The sequence below is a fragment of the Pecten maximus genome, chromosome 15, assembly GCF_902652985.1.
Source record: "Pecten maximus chromosome 15, xPecMax1.1, whole genome shotgun sequence".
Lineage (NCBI taxonomy): Eukaryota > Metazoa > Mollusca > Bivalvia > Pectinida > Pectinidae > Pecten > Pecten maximus.
This window is the reverse complement of record NC_047029.1, coordinates 36831122-36847754: the sequence shown is the minus strand read 5'-3', so window position 1 is coordinate 36847754 and position 16633 is coordinate 36831122. Positions and strand designations below refer to the sequence as shown.

General features: G+C 39.8%; 1 protein-coding gene across 1 annotated transcript in view; it reads left to right on the top strand.

Annotated features, from left to right (window-relative positions):
• LOC117343527 (ras-like GTP-binding protein rhoA) overlaps positions 1-16633 on the top strand; it is a 31535-nt gene continuing 14902 nt past the window's right edge. Inside the window, exon 1 of the mRNA XM_033905908.1 lies at positions 1-526. Coding sequence (XP_033761799.1) covers positions 389-526 — 138 coding nt within the window. The 5' untranslated portion in view covers positions 1-388. The remainder of the gene's footprint in view (positions 527-16633) is intronic.

Sequence of the window (16633 nt, the reverse complement as noted above, 5' to 3'; positions counted from 1 at the left end):
TTCTCACTCGCCTGGGCATTACTACGTCGAGCTGGCTGTGTTGTGGTGCGCTGTGAAGTTACGGCTCGATGACTGGTCGTTCAGTGAATGTGACGGGCGTGTGTGATTACAAAACGATCGAGTTACACGGGTGCAGCCCTAGATACCGAGTAAAACCACAAATTACCTTGTACTATGTAAAGTTGTGTTGATTCCGTGGGAGGAATACTGTCCGAGAGCCTAATGCCTTCACACAGGCTCATATCACCACGTGGATGTTCTTCGGGAGCAGCTCGAGAAGATTATAAACAAACTTGTTGAAAGTTGTACGGATTTGTAGTTTGGACATCTTCCCTTTGGGACGTGATTTTTTCTGTGATATTTCTATCGGAATTAATATAAATTAGCCATGGGTCAGAACGGAGGAGAGACCGAGGCGGCGGCTTCTTCTGTGACTGTGGTGAAATCTAAACTCGTAGTGGTCGGAGATTGTGGGTGTGGTAAAACTTCCCTCATCAAAAGATACGTACAAGGCGAACACAAAGATGTAAGTATATATGATCTACAGATAACATACCAGAGTTTCGGTTTGTATTTTGTCGGAGAAATTGGTAACCTTAGCGACAAGATAATCGGATGTATGATTGTGTGTTATTACATCGGGAGGTGAGGGGTGTGTCACCTGTGTTTGGGAGGGGGAAGGGCACTGTTTATTATTTCGCGATGTCGGTCGAGTAACGTGACGTCGACAACCCTATATATTAGTGGTATATCTAATCACATTAAACGATATGTAATATAAGACAATAGCTATCGTATCTAACTTGATTTACGAGGTTTGAGTTACACACAGGACCGGACGATATCGGCATTCCACAACATATGATGCCCGTCCCCCGAGTCTCCGCCAACCTCCCCATCCCCCACCCCACGATACTACCCCTCATTCCTAACATAATAAGATAAATAACATTACACCCCCACTTCTCGTCATCATCGTTATTACCCTTACTCACGGCCTGGATTCTGGAGGAATTATTCCGTCCTGTACAAACAATAGGTCGGTAATTAAGACGACTTTGATTAATTACAGTTGTGTACCTTGACCGACTAAAGTATTACATTACCCAGATGCTATCGAGAAGTCATCAAGTCCGGGGGTCAAAAGGTTACAGTAGAGACAATAGCAGGGTGATTGTTCCAAGTCATTAGCATGATTTAGATACATGTTTTCGTATTGTAAATATGAAGGACTGTTTAATGGTGTAGAACCCATTCTAAATCATTTAAAGTCGACATTGAAAATTTGGTAATTTTTTTTAGAAGAGCCTAAATAGAGGTTGAAGAGTATAGTTTCAAGTTTCAACAGAAGGACAATATTTCTTTAATTGATATAAAGTATTTCATTCTTGGAATCTCACTTAAGTTAACAGAGAAATCAATTCCCAAAAAAGTCAACTTATCCCTACCCCAAAAAAGATTAAGTTCTGGAAGAAAAGTTTTCTCACTGTATTTCTTACTACCTATCCATACAACCTGTGTTTAACTGGTATTGACATTCAGCCCAGATATCTTGGAAAAGCTATGAAGTTCATTAAGTAGGTAATACACTGTACTGAATGGGCACGTGATTAAATTTATTCGGTGTTAGAGTAAAACTGACCCTTTAGTCTATAGTTTATATGCTGTAAAGAATTTAATCAAATTCAATGTTATAGTGTTGTTAGTCTATTTAGGAAGAATGCGTCACCACACTGGTCTTGTTAGTCTATCGACACTCTCTGCTTCCGGCTCGTGAGAATTGATAAATTCTATAAAAATCGGACTGGTATTTGATCACATTTTGTGGTCGTCGTCGTCTCAAGTACCGCTAGACAAGCATACACACCTGTATATTACCTGTAGCGTACATTACAGGTATGCGTTCTCACCTGGTGACCTATATTTGATCGCCGAGGAGTGGCGTACTTATACATTTTTGTTGACTATAAATATCCTATAAACGTTATGCAATGTGTAGCAGAGTTATTGTACGTGTATGGCATATGTAAGTCTACAAAAACGTCACCTGTGTGTCAACGAATTGTGTACTTCCATGAATTACGTACGTTGGTCTCTCGCTTGTCGACCTCAAACTCCAGATAATTTTATTTCAGCCCCTAGTTATGTCTAAACATTGGATTACATTGTCCATGGCTGACGGGACGGGTGTCAGACATATTTTTAGTTTTATTACTCAATTTTGTTTTATGTGGTGCAATATTTTTCACATCCGACGAGGTGGGCGGGGTTAGTTATAATTAAAATAAAACAAAGGCAAGAGGGAGTTATAATAATCTGGTCTCGTGTGCCAATTTAAAGGAACAGTCAGATCTTCCTAGCTCTAAACACTTTTGACACGTTTCGGTATCAGAAAATGTGGAATTATTGCGATAATTTAATTATCCAATTAGAACCTAAATACAGCTATACACAACCGTGGTTCGTCACATGACCCGCCATTACCTATCTCGATGTGCACGTGCTCATTAGTGATTTACGATAACCCTAGTTAGTATACACAAAGCCGTATCTTTGATGAGTGGAACTAACTTAATTTCGCGAGCGGATTTTCGTGAGAAAAACATGGTCATCGCATTGAAATTAAATTATAATGAACGAGAGGTTGTAAAGTAATTAACATGCAAGGGATAAAAAAGACTTGCTGTACTGTACAGGTCAGATATATTTTTCCCTTGAAGCAACACTAGAATTTTGAAAGTTTCACGAGAATTAATTAAATATATGGTGTGAAATCTGGTGTTGGCGCCAGATGATACTCAGAATTACGTCACTAAAAACTCAGAATTACGTCACTAAAATTCAGTTAACTACTAGTGGCTTTGTATATAGTGTTTATTGTGAAAACTATTCTGAATACAGTAACGCATTTCCCCCCCGAGATAAATCCTTTGATTACGTTAATGAAAATCCCCGGCGCGTCAACACAGAGTTGTGTGTAACTTCAAGGAACATTTAATTACAAGCCTGTCGGTGTACGTAGTATACTCTATATGTAATTATAAATTGTCCCTGAATTTCACTGATAAAATGAATTTTTAATGCGGAATGTTGAATTTAAGTCACTTTTAAAATATTAATTTACTTGATGATTAACGAAGTGATTCTTTACTTGGTTACATTCCCTCACGAGCGACTTAGCGACGAAAGGGAGAAGCGGTTACTATGCACGAATGGTATGTCGGTAGGCTACAGAAGTTACATCAAAGTGGCCTCACCACATAACAACCTTAGTCAGAATGTGCTCCTTAGTCAGAATGTGCTCATATTACTATCGAGGTAATTAACGGAAGCTCTTGACCACATTTACTGTAAATAATATGTCCCCACGGACTCTGTACCCCGGGGCCCGGGGCAACACTCCCGAAGCTCAAAGCGTATGTGTTCATCAGGGAAAACCGATATACTGTACACAGTGAGAGGTACTATCATCGTTCGTTTGCTTTCGTTATAGACATGTATATGATATATAACTTATAATTCTACTTTATCTATTATATCTAAAATTAATCATATAAAATAATTATGTATCATTCATATCAAATAGTAGTTTGTCGACAGGAAGATATCATTAAGAGTATCCCGAGTTTCCTCTGGCCCTGGCACCATACTTGGACATTCTGACATGCAGCTAGATTTCAGAATGTCCAAGTCTGGTGTTGGGGGCAGAGGAAACTCGGAATACATTAAGAGGCTATATGCAAGTATGCCATACATATATATTGTCTATTCGACAATTATATAACCATGCGAGCAATCCGGGCTTATTAACAATTTATGACGAATGGTTGCATAACATCGTCTCGACTCTGACGAGATCAAAGGCACGTGGAGCATATAGCTGTCATAAAGCGTTTGGTATACACATGTATATTATAAGTTCCTTGTCCTGAATGGGCCTTTCCAATCCCCACTCTAATGCACATATCTTGACTTTCTCTGTATAAATTTATAAATTTAAGCCGAACCCTAACCATGGACCAGAATTCCAATCGTACTACATAAAAGTTAGTCTAACAAAGCATGAAAAAAAGACATTAAAGGTTTGAAAATTAATAAATTCAATTATTTTTTTAAGTTCGAAACTAGGACAAAATCGGTGCACTTAAAATATCTTAGTTGGTAGACATTACTAATAATAATTTATGCACGATCTCATGTATGTATTCAAATACAAATTTCAGCCAGTATTTCAGTTTGGGTTGTGGACTATGGTTTATACATTGCGGGGGAGATTTTTTCTAGTGGCCTGAGTTTTAAATTTGACAACTTATCAGTGACACGTGTTTTGTGAGAATGTGGACCGAGGGATTTCAATATAATGTTCAGATTTCAATATAAAGCACTCCGCTATTCTCAATGGTTAGAGTTGGTATTTGAATTTCGGGATTGCTTTTTATACTAAATATATTGTACTAGGTTGCTTTTAGCATTTAAAGCTTCTCGGCGTGTTTGAAAAGTAAATGTTGACAATATGTATATACTCGAATGTTTAATCCAGAACGATATTTGGGACGTATTTTAGGTATTGGTTTTATATTAAATATACCGTATGTAACAACTTAGCTGAACACTTTTGGAACCCGATTTGATTTATTGAGGCGTTGGAAACATTCTTGACGAACCAAGTCGAGTGATGTGTTAGATAATGCTTCAGATTAAACGGAGAACTCTCTGGTTTACGAACGCAGAGAAGCCAAAATATTGATTTCTTTTCGACTTAAAATGTCGAGAAAATTCGTATGAAAAGACTATTGTATTGTGTAGATATTCAACTCGTTAAAGAGTTTTCGTGAAGCTCTGCTGAGATTGAAAAGAAACATCAAACATGTTTACTTCTGAAATGAACAAGAGATTGGGCCCGGGAGCGCAGGTTGTCTGTTTCTGAATGCCGGATCGTTATCAGAAACCAACATCACAACACGAGGGCTCCGATTCCAGGTTACAGACTTTTTGTCGTTGTTAAATTTTGGCAAGACTTCTTGTTTAACTGAAGAATTCTCTAAATATTTTGTCTGTGAAAGTTCGTTATTTTGATATGTATGATTAAAGTTTTAGCAGCAAGGCTTCCATTATGAAGGTTCGTTGATCATAGAGCAGAACAATTGCGCTAATATACCCGGATATTGGTTGTTTTTCCCCAGCAATTTCCCGAAACAAGACCGAATTTTGAACTATAGCTATATGTATACGTTACAAGAAATCTGGGCCTTTCTTGAATTATATTCGAGACGACGTGACCCATATTTTCAGTATCTCTGAAATCTAAATACAAAATAAACTACTAATGGATTAGATTGTATCGTTGAGGTCGGGGTCCGATTTCTCTGACGAAACGTGATGGCTGGAAAGTTCCGGCCTTCTCCCCTCCCCGTTGTTAGTTTTGGCGTCAAATCAGATAGAGAGGCATCATATTGTGGTTAGCTGGTGCGTTTTCTCGTGACTTGTTAGTATACATTTCTATTGCAGGTTTCGTTTCATTCAAAGTATATATTTCTAGAGCATTTCTAGAGCATATTTCATTTCATTCAAAGTAAACATTTCTAGAGCATTTCTAGAGCATATTTCATTTCATTCAAAGTATACATCTCTAGAGCATATTTCATTTCATTCAAAGTTTTTACAATGTACATTAACATTTCTAGAGTAGATTCCACTCAATTTATCACAAAGTGATGTACGTAGCCAGACTACCCAAAGCTAACCAGCCACACCGCTACCCAGTATTTATACAATTTACTTTCTGGACCAGGAAAGATAAGTTCGATACAAGCCCCGAGCAAATCTCACGGAATTTCGTGAGAGCTGGGACCGATTACATTGATAAAATTTGGGAACACGAAGTTACAAAACCTCAGGTTGTTTAATTTTGATTTTGTCAAGTTGACATGCATTATGATTTTAGTAAAAGGGCCTTTGGTTTTAAATTTGTCATTCTTTAACATACACCTGTTTAAACCTACGTCGGAACCTGCAGTGTTATCGCGAATATAAAGGTGAACTTTGTATATATATATATATTACTAAGCTATATGTATTACCTGTACATGTATATGTAGGTAATCTGTATATATATTAAATATAGGTAAGGTTTTTATATCTGTTTATCTTGAATTTGTGATCAAAGGATTGGCTTACAATGAAACTAATACGAAATTTCTAGAAACGCATGGAACTAATAAGAAAATTCTAGATACGTATGTCTTTTTTATACGGTACATTCATTCACAATCACAAATTATGAATGAACCCGGCGAGTCGGATCAGGTGACATTTATTGTTCCCCACCTACACACACATAGCTAGCTGGCGTGTTCGGGCATGCCTCTCGGTCCGTGAAAATCTCCACAGATATAAATAGACACTACGAAATTTGTGGTAAGGTTCATGTAATGTTGTGTGATTTTAATACATGATTTACTCGAAATAGAGAAATTAATTCAGTGCGTGCTGTGATTTAAAACAGAATTAAATTGTTGAAAGATCCCCGACCTGTTGCAATATTTCCGTTGGTTTCGTAATTTTAGGTAGGTAGATTATAATAGAAAGTTAACTGGTTTAACTTACTAGTAGGAAACTTTTAAGTTTCATATTCGTTAAATACAGCATTAATCAAGACACGCTTTAGATATCACTTAGTTAATGGGTGTGTTTAATACACAATCATCATCATCATCATCATGATGGGGGGGGGGGGGGGGGGGGGGGGGGGGGAGAAATCGACAGGGTTGACTTTACTGGACCCCTCCCGTAGCTGCCATAGCGTTGCGCGAGTTTAGTCCGAGTATAAATTTAACTGTTAATGGAAATAAATATATGTTTTGACCGTGATGTTTATATTGTTTTATGGAATGCGTTGGTCATCGTTTTGATTTGCTTTGTTGATATAATTGCTTCACCCGAAAGTGAAAGGAATACTAACTGTGACGTCATAGACAAAACTCTATTATTGATATCCTGCTAGGAGATTCGGAGTATCTCTAGACTCGACATTCCTGTCATAACTCTGAAGACATATGATCCAGAAAAAAGCGCCGTGATCATTCCTGCGTACAGAGTTTGTACCGCCCAGATATCTTCCTATTTTATTGTATACATAATTAAATGTACTAATATATAAGTGCAATACTTACAGCTTTCAGCATTTGTGTGCAGACGCAGTATATGTTAAAGAATCAGATTTATTTATTTTCTGTCAAGATTTTAAACATTAACGTGATTTGTGGGGAGTTTTATTCCTCCTCTCATGATAATTCGGTGTTTTACATAGCCTGGCAGGAGAACGTACTTTAATTTTGAAAGCAAAGATGAAAGTTTATCAGCAGTAATGATGTTGTTATCAGTAACAACTGAAACCCTACACTTTACAGGTCATTCAAACATTATTTACAACACAATGTACGGGGCTTTATCTGACATTTTAACCCTTAGTAACAAGGTCAGACGCAGGTCATACATATATAGCATGTAGTGTTCTGAACATTTGACGCCATGTTCGCTGGGCACCATTCGTTAATAATAAAGACAAAAATGAGTTTTTTTCGACAAAACATCAAAAGTTTGCACACGTGCCACTGTTCTGTAATGTTAAACAATTATATCTCTCTTGTTCTGTCTGCTAGCTCCCTCGTCATATTCTCGACTGTTGTTTCTAGATCCTCCTGTTGAAGCTTGCTGCCACTATTTTATGAGATTTAGTATCAGATTATGTAATCCATCTCGCACAATCTTGCTACCGTCCTTTTCCTTATCACAAGTTGAAACGCTCAGGTGATTCGGATTTAATACGGTTACGTCACATCTCATCACGCAGCTTAGAAACTTACCCAACGAGTTTGATAAATTTATCACAGTTTAATTATCTTGGATGCCAAAGTAGAGTAGATTCTCTCCTAATTTCTTCCCCGACGAAACTATCTGCCTTACAAGTAATATATGGCTGTAAACCGCTCCATATCCACGGTCTTCGGAGGGATAGGATAATTTTGAGGACTGTTCGTATTTCATTGAATTATCTACCAACTCAATCTCTACTTCAACATGTCTTGTACAGGTCTCTCATCCATATTTAATTATAAAGTATTACATTTGATTAAACCATACCGAAATATAGATATTCTGTTATGTTTTCGGTGATGTTAGGGGCCCGTGGTACACAATGATTTTGAAATACTCTAGATGTTTAGGTATACAGTGTAAAATATATTTCTTGTATTTTGACGAAAAAGCAGTGTTTACATATCATATATACAGACTGTGTCGTCCAACTCTTTAAACCAGTCGATATTGGGTGTATAGCACGATTTAGCACCCGAGATTAACGACCATACCTTACCTTTCGATTATTTGTTTTCATGTTTCTTTAATGCTTTGACAAATGAAGTAAATGATATCCCTAAGGGTATGGCCGGCATTATCGCCGACTCTCCAGTATTGTCACTAAGTGGACGGGAGGGGTACAAAGACTGCACCTAGCGTCAGTCCGCAATTACCGGCAAATTAGAGGCCCACTTCCTCTCTAGCGTGGGAATAAGGTTTGGGATCATTGTTGCAATGAACTCGGGACACTTTCGTGTGATTTCCCTACCAATAACTAAACACACGTGGTAGTTTGTTAAAGATTTGAAAGTGGTTTTTAAACTACCATGAAAAGATATTTAGTCGGAATAAAAGTATCCAGATCTAGTCGAAGGGCGCTACACATAATTTCTGATTTATCTTGCCGTTGAATGCAGATTGATAATACTAAATCGACCTGCTATTGTTCAGCATTAAGAAAACCTACCAAACGGATATGTTTTATAAATATAGTTTCAGTTTAAAGTTAATTTTGATTGTGCATAGTCTAATGCTTAGAATAGGAAAGATTGAAAGAAGAGAGGAAACACTAAAAATAGAGTCATAGCATTGATCACCTGACAACAGATACGAGTCATCAAATTACACGTGTAATGGTATACTCACGTGTTTATCTACTAATACTGACGGTATTTACCTGTGTTAGTAAAGCTTAATGGGTAATTATTCATTTGTTTTGAAAGTGACGTCATTGAATGGATTGTTACGTCATTAAGGTGACCTCAAAGTAAACCTGTCGTTTGGGTAGTTAGACATGCTCATCAAGGGGCCGGGTACTGATAAGCACGTGATTATTCATGTAGAACCAGCTTCAGTTGACCATGTAGGAATTTTACACATGGCTGCATGCGCTCTATGGTATTCATGGGTTATCTTTCCTTGTCGTAGCCTGTGGGAAACAAAAAAAAATCTGTTTGATTAGTAAAGATAAAAACAGAACGAAAGCCCCCGGGTCACAACAAATATTTACATATCGCCTTACTTCACGAGAGATGATGTAACTATTTTTAGTGTCACAAATTTCCATCGGCTCTAATTCCGCGTTAAGTTATTTCGTCATCAGATACTCGCGAGGTCACCCGGTTTGCTCTGTCAGTTGAGGCGGTGTAACACTTGCAATCTATTATGCATTACACGTGCGGAGAGGGGTGGTGATGGGGATCTCGCTGTGTCTGAGAAAACGATTCGGCAAGATTCCAATCACAGCGGGGCTAGTCTGTCAGATACCTCAATATGCAGGCATGTTGGACAATTTTACATTCTGGTGCATATATTTTAGAATTTATCAAAATTCCAACCGATACTGTGAGCGACCTTGTGATAAAGAGCGTGCACATACCCGTTATAGGACTGTTTCGGTGCACCAGCGAACCCTCCGTACGAACCGCAATAACCGTATTCAGGCCGGAAACCTCACTCGTATATTTATTTAGCTTTACGCATTCACATTACAACGGTAAAGAAAGAAGGTTTTTTTTTTCATTTCTGTTTTTTTTATACATCAAACATACATATATGCATTAACCGAGTTAAGCTGTAAGCTGTGGAAACGGCCCATCTTCATTTTAGCTCGCCCTTTATACATGTTTCATCCTCGAACAGCTGAGTGATACGTACATCCACGGTAAAGCTGTGTAAAGCGTCTGCGCATTATCGCACGACTCGTCGACATATTGGAAATTTACAAGTCTTCTTTTATCTCCGAAGCATCGAAAATATTCAAGATTTGTCACGCTTATGGCGTAGGATAAGAGAAGTAGATATTGGAACATGACTGACAAAGATACTTTATACAAGCTTTAGTATATACAGTATAATTCAAACTCCTTCCTGGATAGCGTGGACTAGCCTCAGACTCCTTCCCGGATAGCGTGGACTAGCCTCAAACTCCTCCGAGTCCCCGGATAGCGTGGAATAGCCTCAGACTCCTTCCCGGATAGCGTGGACTAGCCTCAGACTCCTCCCCGGATAGCGTGGACTAGCCTCAAACTCCTTCCCGGATAGCGCGGACTAGCCTAAAACTCCTTCCCGGATAGCATGGACTAGCCTCAAACTCCTTCCCGGATAGCGTGGACTAGCCTCAAACTCCTCCGAGTCCCCGGATAGCGTGGACTAGCCTCAGACTCCTCCCCGGATAGCGTGGACTAGCCTCAAACTCCTCCCCGGATAACGTGGACTAGCCTCAAACTCCTTCCCGGATAGCGTGGACTAGCCTCAAACTCCTCCCCGGATAACGTGGACTAGCCTCAAACTCCTTCCCGGATAGCGTGGACTAGCCTCAGACTCCTTCCCGGATAGCGTGGACTAGCCTCAAACTCCTTCCCGGATAGCGTGGACTAGCCTCAGACTCCTTCCCGGATAACGTGGCCTAGCCTCAAACTCCTTCCCGGATAGCATGGACTAGCCTCAAACTCCTTCCCGGATAGCGTGGGCTAGCCTCAGACTCCTTCCCGGATAGCGTGGACTAGCCTCAAACTCCTTCCCGGATAGCGTGGACTAGCCTCAAACTCCTTCCCGGATAGCGTGGACTAGCCTCAAACTCCTTCCCGGATAGCGTGGACTAGCCTCAAACTCCTTCCCGGATAGCGTGGCCTAGCCTCAAACTCCTTCCCGGATAGCGTGGACTAGCCTCAAACTCCTTCCCGGATAGCGTGGACTAGCCTCAAACTCCTTCCCGGATAGCGTGGCCTAGCCTCAAACTCCTTCCCGGATAGCGTGGACTAGCCTCAAACTCCTTCCCGGATAACGTGGACTAGCCTCAAACTCCTTCCCGGATAGCGTGGACTAGCCTCAGACTCCTTCCCGGATAACGTGGCCTAGTCTCAAACTCCTTCCCGGATAGCATGGACTAGCCTCAAACTCCTTCCCGGATAGCGTGGGCTAGCCTCAGACTCCTTCCCGGATAGCGTGGACTAGCCTCAAACTCCTTCCCGGATAACGTGGCCTAGCCTCAAACTCCTTCCCGGACAGCGTGGACTAGCCTCAAACTCCTCCCCGGATAACGTGGACTAGCCTCAGACTCCTTCCCGGATAGTGTGGACTAGCCTCAAACTCCTTCCCGGATAGTGTGGACTAGCCTCAGACTCCTCCCCGGATAACGTGGACTAGCCTCAGACACCTCCCCGGATAGCGTGGACTAGCCTCAAACCCCTTCCCGGATAGCGTGGACTAGCCTCAAACTCCTTCCCGGATAGCGTGGACTAGCCTCAAACTCCTTCCCGGATAGCGTGTACTAGCCTCAAACTCCTTCCCGGATAGCGTGGACTAGCCTCAGACTCCTCCCCGGATAGTATGGACTAGCCTCAAACTCCTTCCCGGATAGCGTGGACTAGCCTCAGACTCCTCCCCGGATAGTATGGACTAGCCTCAAACCCCTTCCCGGATAGTATGGACTAGCCTCAAATCCCTTCCCGGATAACGTGGACTAGCCTCAAACTCCTTCCCGGATAGCGTGGACTAGCCTAAAACTCCTCCCCGGATAGCGTGAACTAGCCTCAGACTCCTTCCCGGATAACGTGGCCTAGCCTCAAACTCCTTCCCGGATAGTGTGGACTAGCCTCAAACTCCTTCCCGGATAGCGTGGACTATATTTAACATCGAGTTACATAAGTTACATTTACACTTTTCTACACAATATAGTGTGGAAATTAAAATTGCATATAAAAGAGAGAGAAAAAATGTTATGAGGTGAAGAGATAGTTTGAGCTGTCGGTGCAGTTTGTTTGAACAGTGATTCATCACGCTATTCCGAGTCAGGCGATACCGACTGTCAAAAAACCCTGAAGCATGCACGCGAGGACATTCCTGCAAGTTGTTGGCAAAATGTCACGTTTAGTGGAATAATAAAAAATGCCTCGTAATCTTATAATTATATGATAAAAATTGTGTTCGTCTGTATGACATTTACACCAAGTGTTTGAGAGTATCGTCTAGACCAGGGCTCTGAGGCGTACTACAACACACCAGGGACTGTAACCTATATAACATGTTAAAGGCGTCGTGTGCATGGCATTCACAGACATATTGATGTGTGCTGTAAAATTACGCCCCCCCCCCCCCCCCCCCCCCCTCCCTCTCTCTCTCTCTCTCTCTCTCTTTCTTTTTGGCATTTGAACCTACAGCCTTTCGATTAAACTGGCTCCTGTCTTTAGAATATTAAAATTATAGATAAAATTAAACTTATAATTTTCATATTTTCAACACCCTTTCTATGAGACAGGCCCCTGTCTCTGGAATGTTAAAATTACAGATACATTTTGAACTTACATTTTACATGTTTACAACACCCTGTCGATGAGACTAGCCCCTGTCTCTAAAATATTAAAAATTCAGAAAAAAAAAATTAAATTGAAATTTTCAACACCCTCTCGATGAGGCGCTGGCCCCTGAATATTAAAATTACAGTTTTACAATTTTTTTTCAAGCTAAGGGGAGACAAGCTATTTATCAACAAATTTTTACAAAATTTTGGGGTCTGGTACCATGACAACTGTATAGGACACGTACGCTAAAGAATGATTAGCTCTACACACACCGGTGTCCATCTATTCAACATCACTGCAATACTTTCAACAACTTGGAACTTTTGATTAACACGCCACGCCATGTGTGTCACAGATAAGCTCGACGATATCTGTATACGTAGAGTATATTGAATTTAAGATAAAATGTTATTGGACTGAAATCTGATATGTTTCCTTGATGATGGTAGAATTACTTTAGGGATCAAATTATGATCGTATATTTCAAACAAATGTACAATTATATCTCTTACATTGGCCCCGAGCGACAGAGACCTAATCCCGACGACGCGAGTTTGGTACATGTAAACTGAAGTCGGGACAGACGTGGTTGTGTTTTTATCACAAATACATGCCTCATCTATTAACTACGTCGCAATGCAGATCACGAAAGAGTTACTTCAGAAGCATGCCAAATTTGTTTATTTCGGAAATGAACTAAAATAATAATTAAAGAACTCCTTATTCGACGGCATGGTTTGGAATTATTTCTCCCGGAGATGTTTATTTCGTTTTGGCAATCCCAATAATCAATTCCCATGCTATACACCGTCCTCAGGGAGATTCACCGGGAATTTAAATTTGCGATTCCATTTTCAGGACTGTTTGTAAATCTGTCATCCCTGCTTTGCTAAGTTGACCGATCCGTGCTTCAGAAAGTGAAAGTCAACCTTTCTCAAAATATTACAAATTCTAATCAGAACGACGCGAGTGCAGAATTTGATAATGTAAATTTGAACATCGTCTTTTGCTAGTTTTAATTGTAATTTATTTTGAAAGCGTTTCCATAGGAACCCTTACTAAAGAAGTTTTCCTTGTCGTAAAATTTGATTATGCAAATTAGTGGAACAGGGCTATTCGATTTTCCGGTATGAACTTAATTTGTAAGAAAACGTTTGCTGAATACTAAAAGTTCCAAATGAAATTGAATTATATATTTTCAGAGATATTGTCTGAATTGTTTTAGCACAGGATGACAACAAAGTCGCGTGTGCGTTTACAGATTTATGGAAATAAGAGATGTTATATGTGCGTGTAGAGTCTATACCATCCAAAAGAAATGAGTGACGGTTTTATGCCATATAAGGATATGGACAAAGATGGCGCTATCATAACCCGTATGTTAATGGTTTTATAGGCTGTTTTTCAATGATTTAGCATCGTCTCGTGATACTGTACAATTAACGTCAGGCTAATGGAAAGCTCACTATAATATTATATACATTTATATACACGCGCTTGTCAGATACTCGCTATAGTATCGCCGGTATATTTCATGTCGGACTGTTGATCACGATTCCACTGAATAGATTTTGATTTTCCTCTAAAATCGATAATGTTCTATTTTATATTCGGACAACCTGGAACCAGAGTGCCTAGCCGACCTCCCAATGACGGGTTTTACTGTCTGCCATACAGCAGGTCCAAATTAAAACTGACAATGAAAATTAGTGTGTCACAACGGATTATCTTTGATGTTTCCCAAATCCATTAGGTATAAACAGGGCAGGATAGTATTATCGCTATGTGATCACAACGTCATCGCTATATGAATATAACGTCATCGCTGTCTGATTACAACGTCATTGTTACATGAGTACAACGTCATCGCTATATGAATATAACGTCATCGCTGTCTGATTACAACGCCATTGTTACACGAGTACAACGTCATCGCTATGCGAATGTAACTGTAACGTCATCGCTGTCTGATTTCAACGTCATTGTTACATGAATACAGCGTCAAATTTTTGCATGTTTCAATGTTTTTATTATTGTTACCATGATAATTCTGGAAATAAAGATAATATTGATATCACCGTATGTACCAACTGAGACATGCATATGGCAGTGGATAGTTTAGAACGTTTAGTGCTGAACCTTGATGACGTCACTGCCCCATTACCGTCTCAGGTTTGTAAGGCAGTAGGCCAATATCGAATGAGAAATGTGGAAGTGTTTATTTATATAAGCGCTCAGCGTTAAACGACGGCGCTGACATTTAGAGGAGCATCCCTAAACCACGAGCTTTGCTGACTAATAATCTAATTCCCAGTCTAATCAGAGCCATCTGCCCGTGGTCGTAAGTAGTTCTGGACATTCGTGGGACCATTCTCGAGTTTATTCTGTAATTTTGACATCTTTTATAATTACCAATCCTATAGATATAATTTTACTATTTTCGGGTTAGAAAGAATTGATCAAATTTACAAGACTTATTCATTTGCGTAGCTGAAGAAAAACAAAAAAATATCTAGTTCCATAGGCATTCTGTATAGTGCTATACATGACAAAAGTATACCTCCAAATTTCAGTTTATGTTGTTAAAGGGACAAAACAGGAATCGCCAGGTCCACTAACAGAACAGCCCAGGTTTCCATTGGTTACGGTTGAGTTTTACGTCAGACCTTAGTGGACTAGGTAGGGCAGAGTTCCAAATTGACAGTGTTACCTGACTTTTTGACTCTTTAATAGCCTATAATCTGTCTGGAAAGTTAAACATATATTGTCCTTTCTGTGTCAAGTATCACGTGCTCCTTACACCTGTCAAAGCATTGCCGTCTGACTTGTGGATGGATTAGGACAGCGGATGACCAATGGTCATTTATAAGTCAATCGGCCTAACACGTATGACTTAGGCTATCGTTAATTGCTTTTATCGACGGGTAATCAACGATGTGCCAACGTGATGTCAAGAGGCCAAGATTATGCAAATGCCCCTTTCGTCCAATCCTATATATAGATACGTTTCTAAGCAGGGATTATGGTGTAATACGTCATTTTACATTGTGTGTGTAACTACCGAAATGCCACATTATCTATAGTAGACGACGACGTTAATGGGATGGTTATTATCGCTCATGACCGAAGCCGTTAGACCGTGTCATTACACAAAACACTAAACCTTGTTACTTAATGTCACCTTCAGTGCAATGTAGGAAACAGTCAAGTCCAATCTATGGTCAGTATTTTACAGGATTTGTCACGTGATGGATATTTGTCTGAAAGTCGTAACTAAACTGGTGTTTTATTAAGGCACTGGCCGTTGTAATGGGACTTCGGCAGTATACAAAGTCTAAAAGGCATATAAAGCGTCCCAGTAATCCTGAATAGTAAGTGAATTATTCATCTTTGCAGACAATAGCCGAACGAATATGGATATGTCGGAGGTACTCCTCTTTCTGTACAGGCCATGTCAAATCCTAGACTGGCCACCAGACCCTAAGCTAGACTCTAATACTAGATTATCTCCCCCTAGTTTGAAACTTAGGATCAGACATATCCGAGGGACCAAAATCATGAAGCTCAATCTTATTTATAATTTTAATTTTCCAGAAACAGGGGGACAGTCTAGTCAAATCCATGCACGCGCGATTTCAGCATGCGTTCGAAGTGGTTGCTTGTTCGCTGTCACGACTATCAGCATCAATATCATCTGTCATATTTTTTTTCCTTTAATGCAACTTGCCACTCGATCGATTGTATATTGCGTCATCATATCATAGTCATACGCTGATAGTGTTTCTCCAACCCATTGAGACTAAAACATGGCGTCAGGTGCGCCGACACACACACAACTGTTTAATACTCCGTTAAACAGCAAAGGGCATTTGATCAAAATTTACAATCTTAAACAAGCTTCGACCTTTTCAATACACAAAAAATCCAAAGCCCTTCGTGCAAATTTAAACCAAAATGCATTCATTAAAATCTGT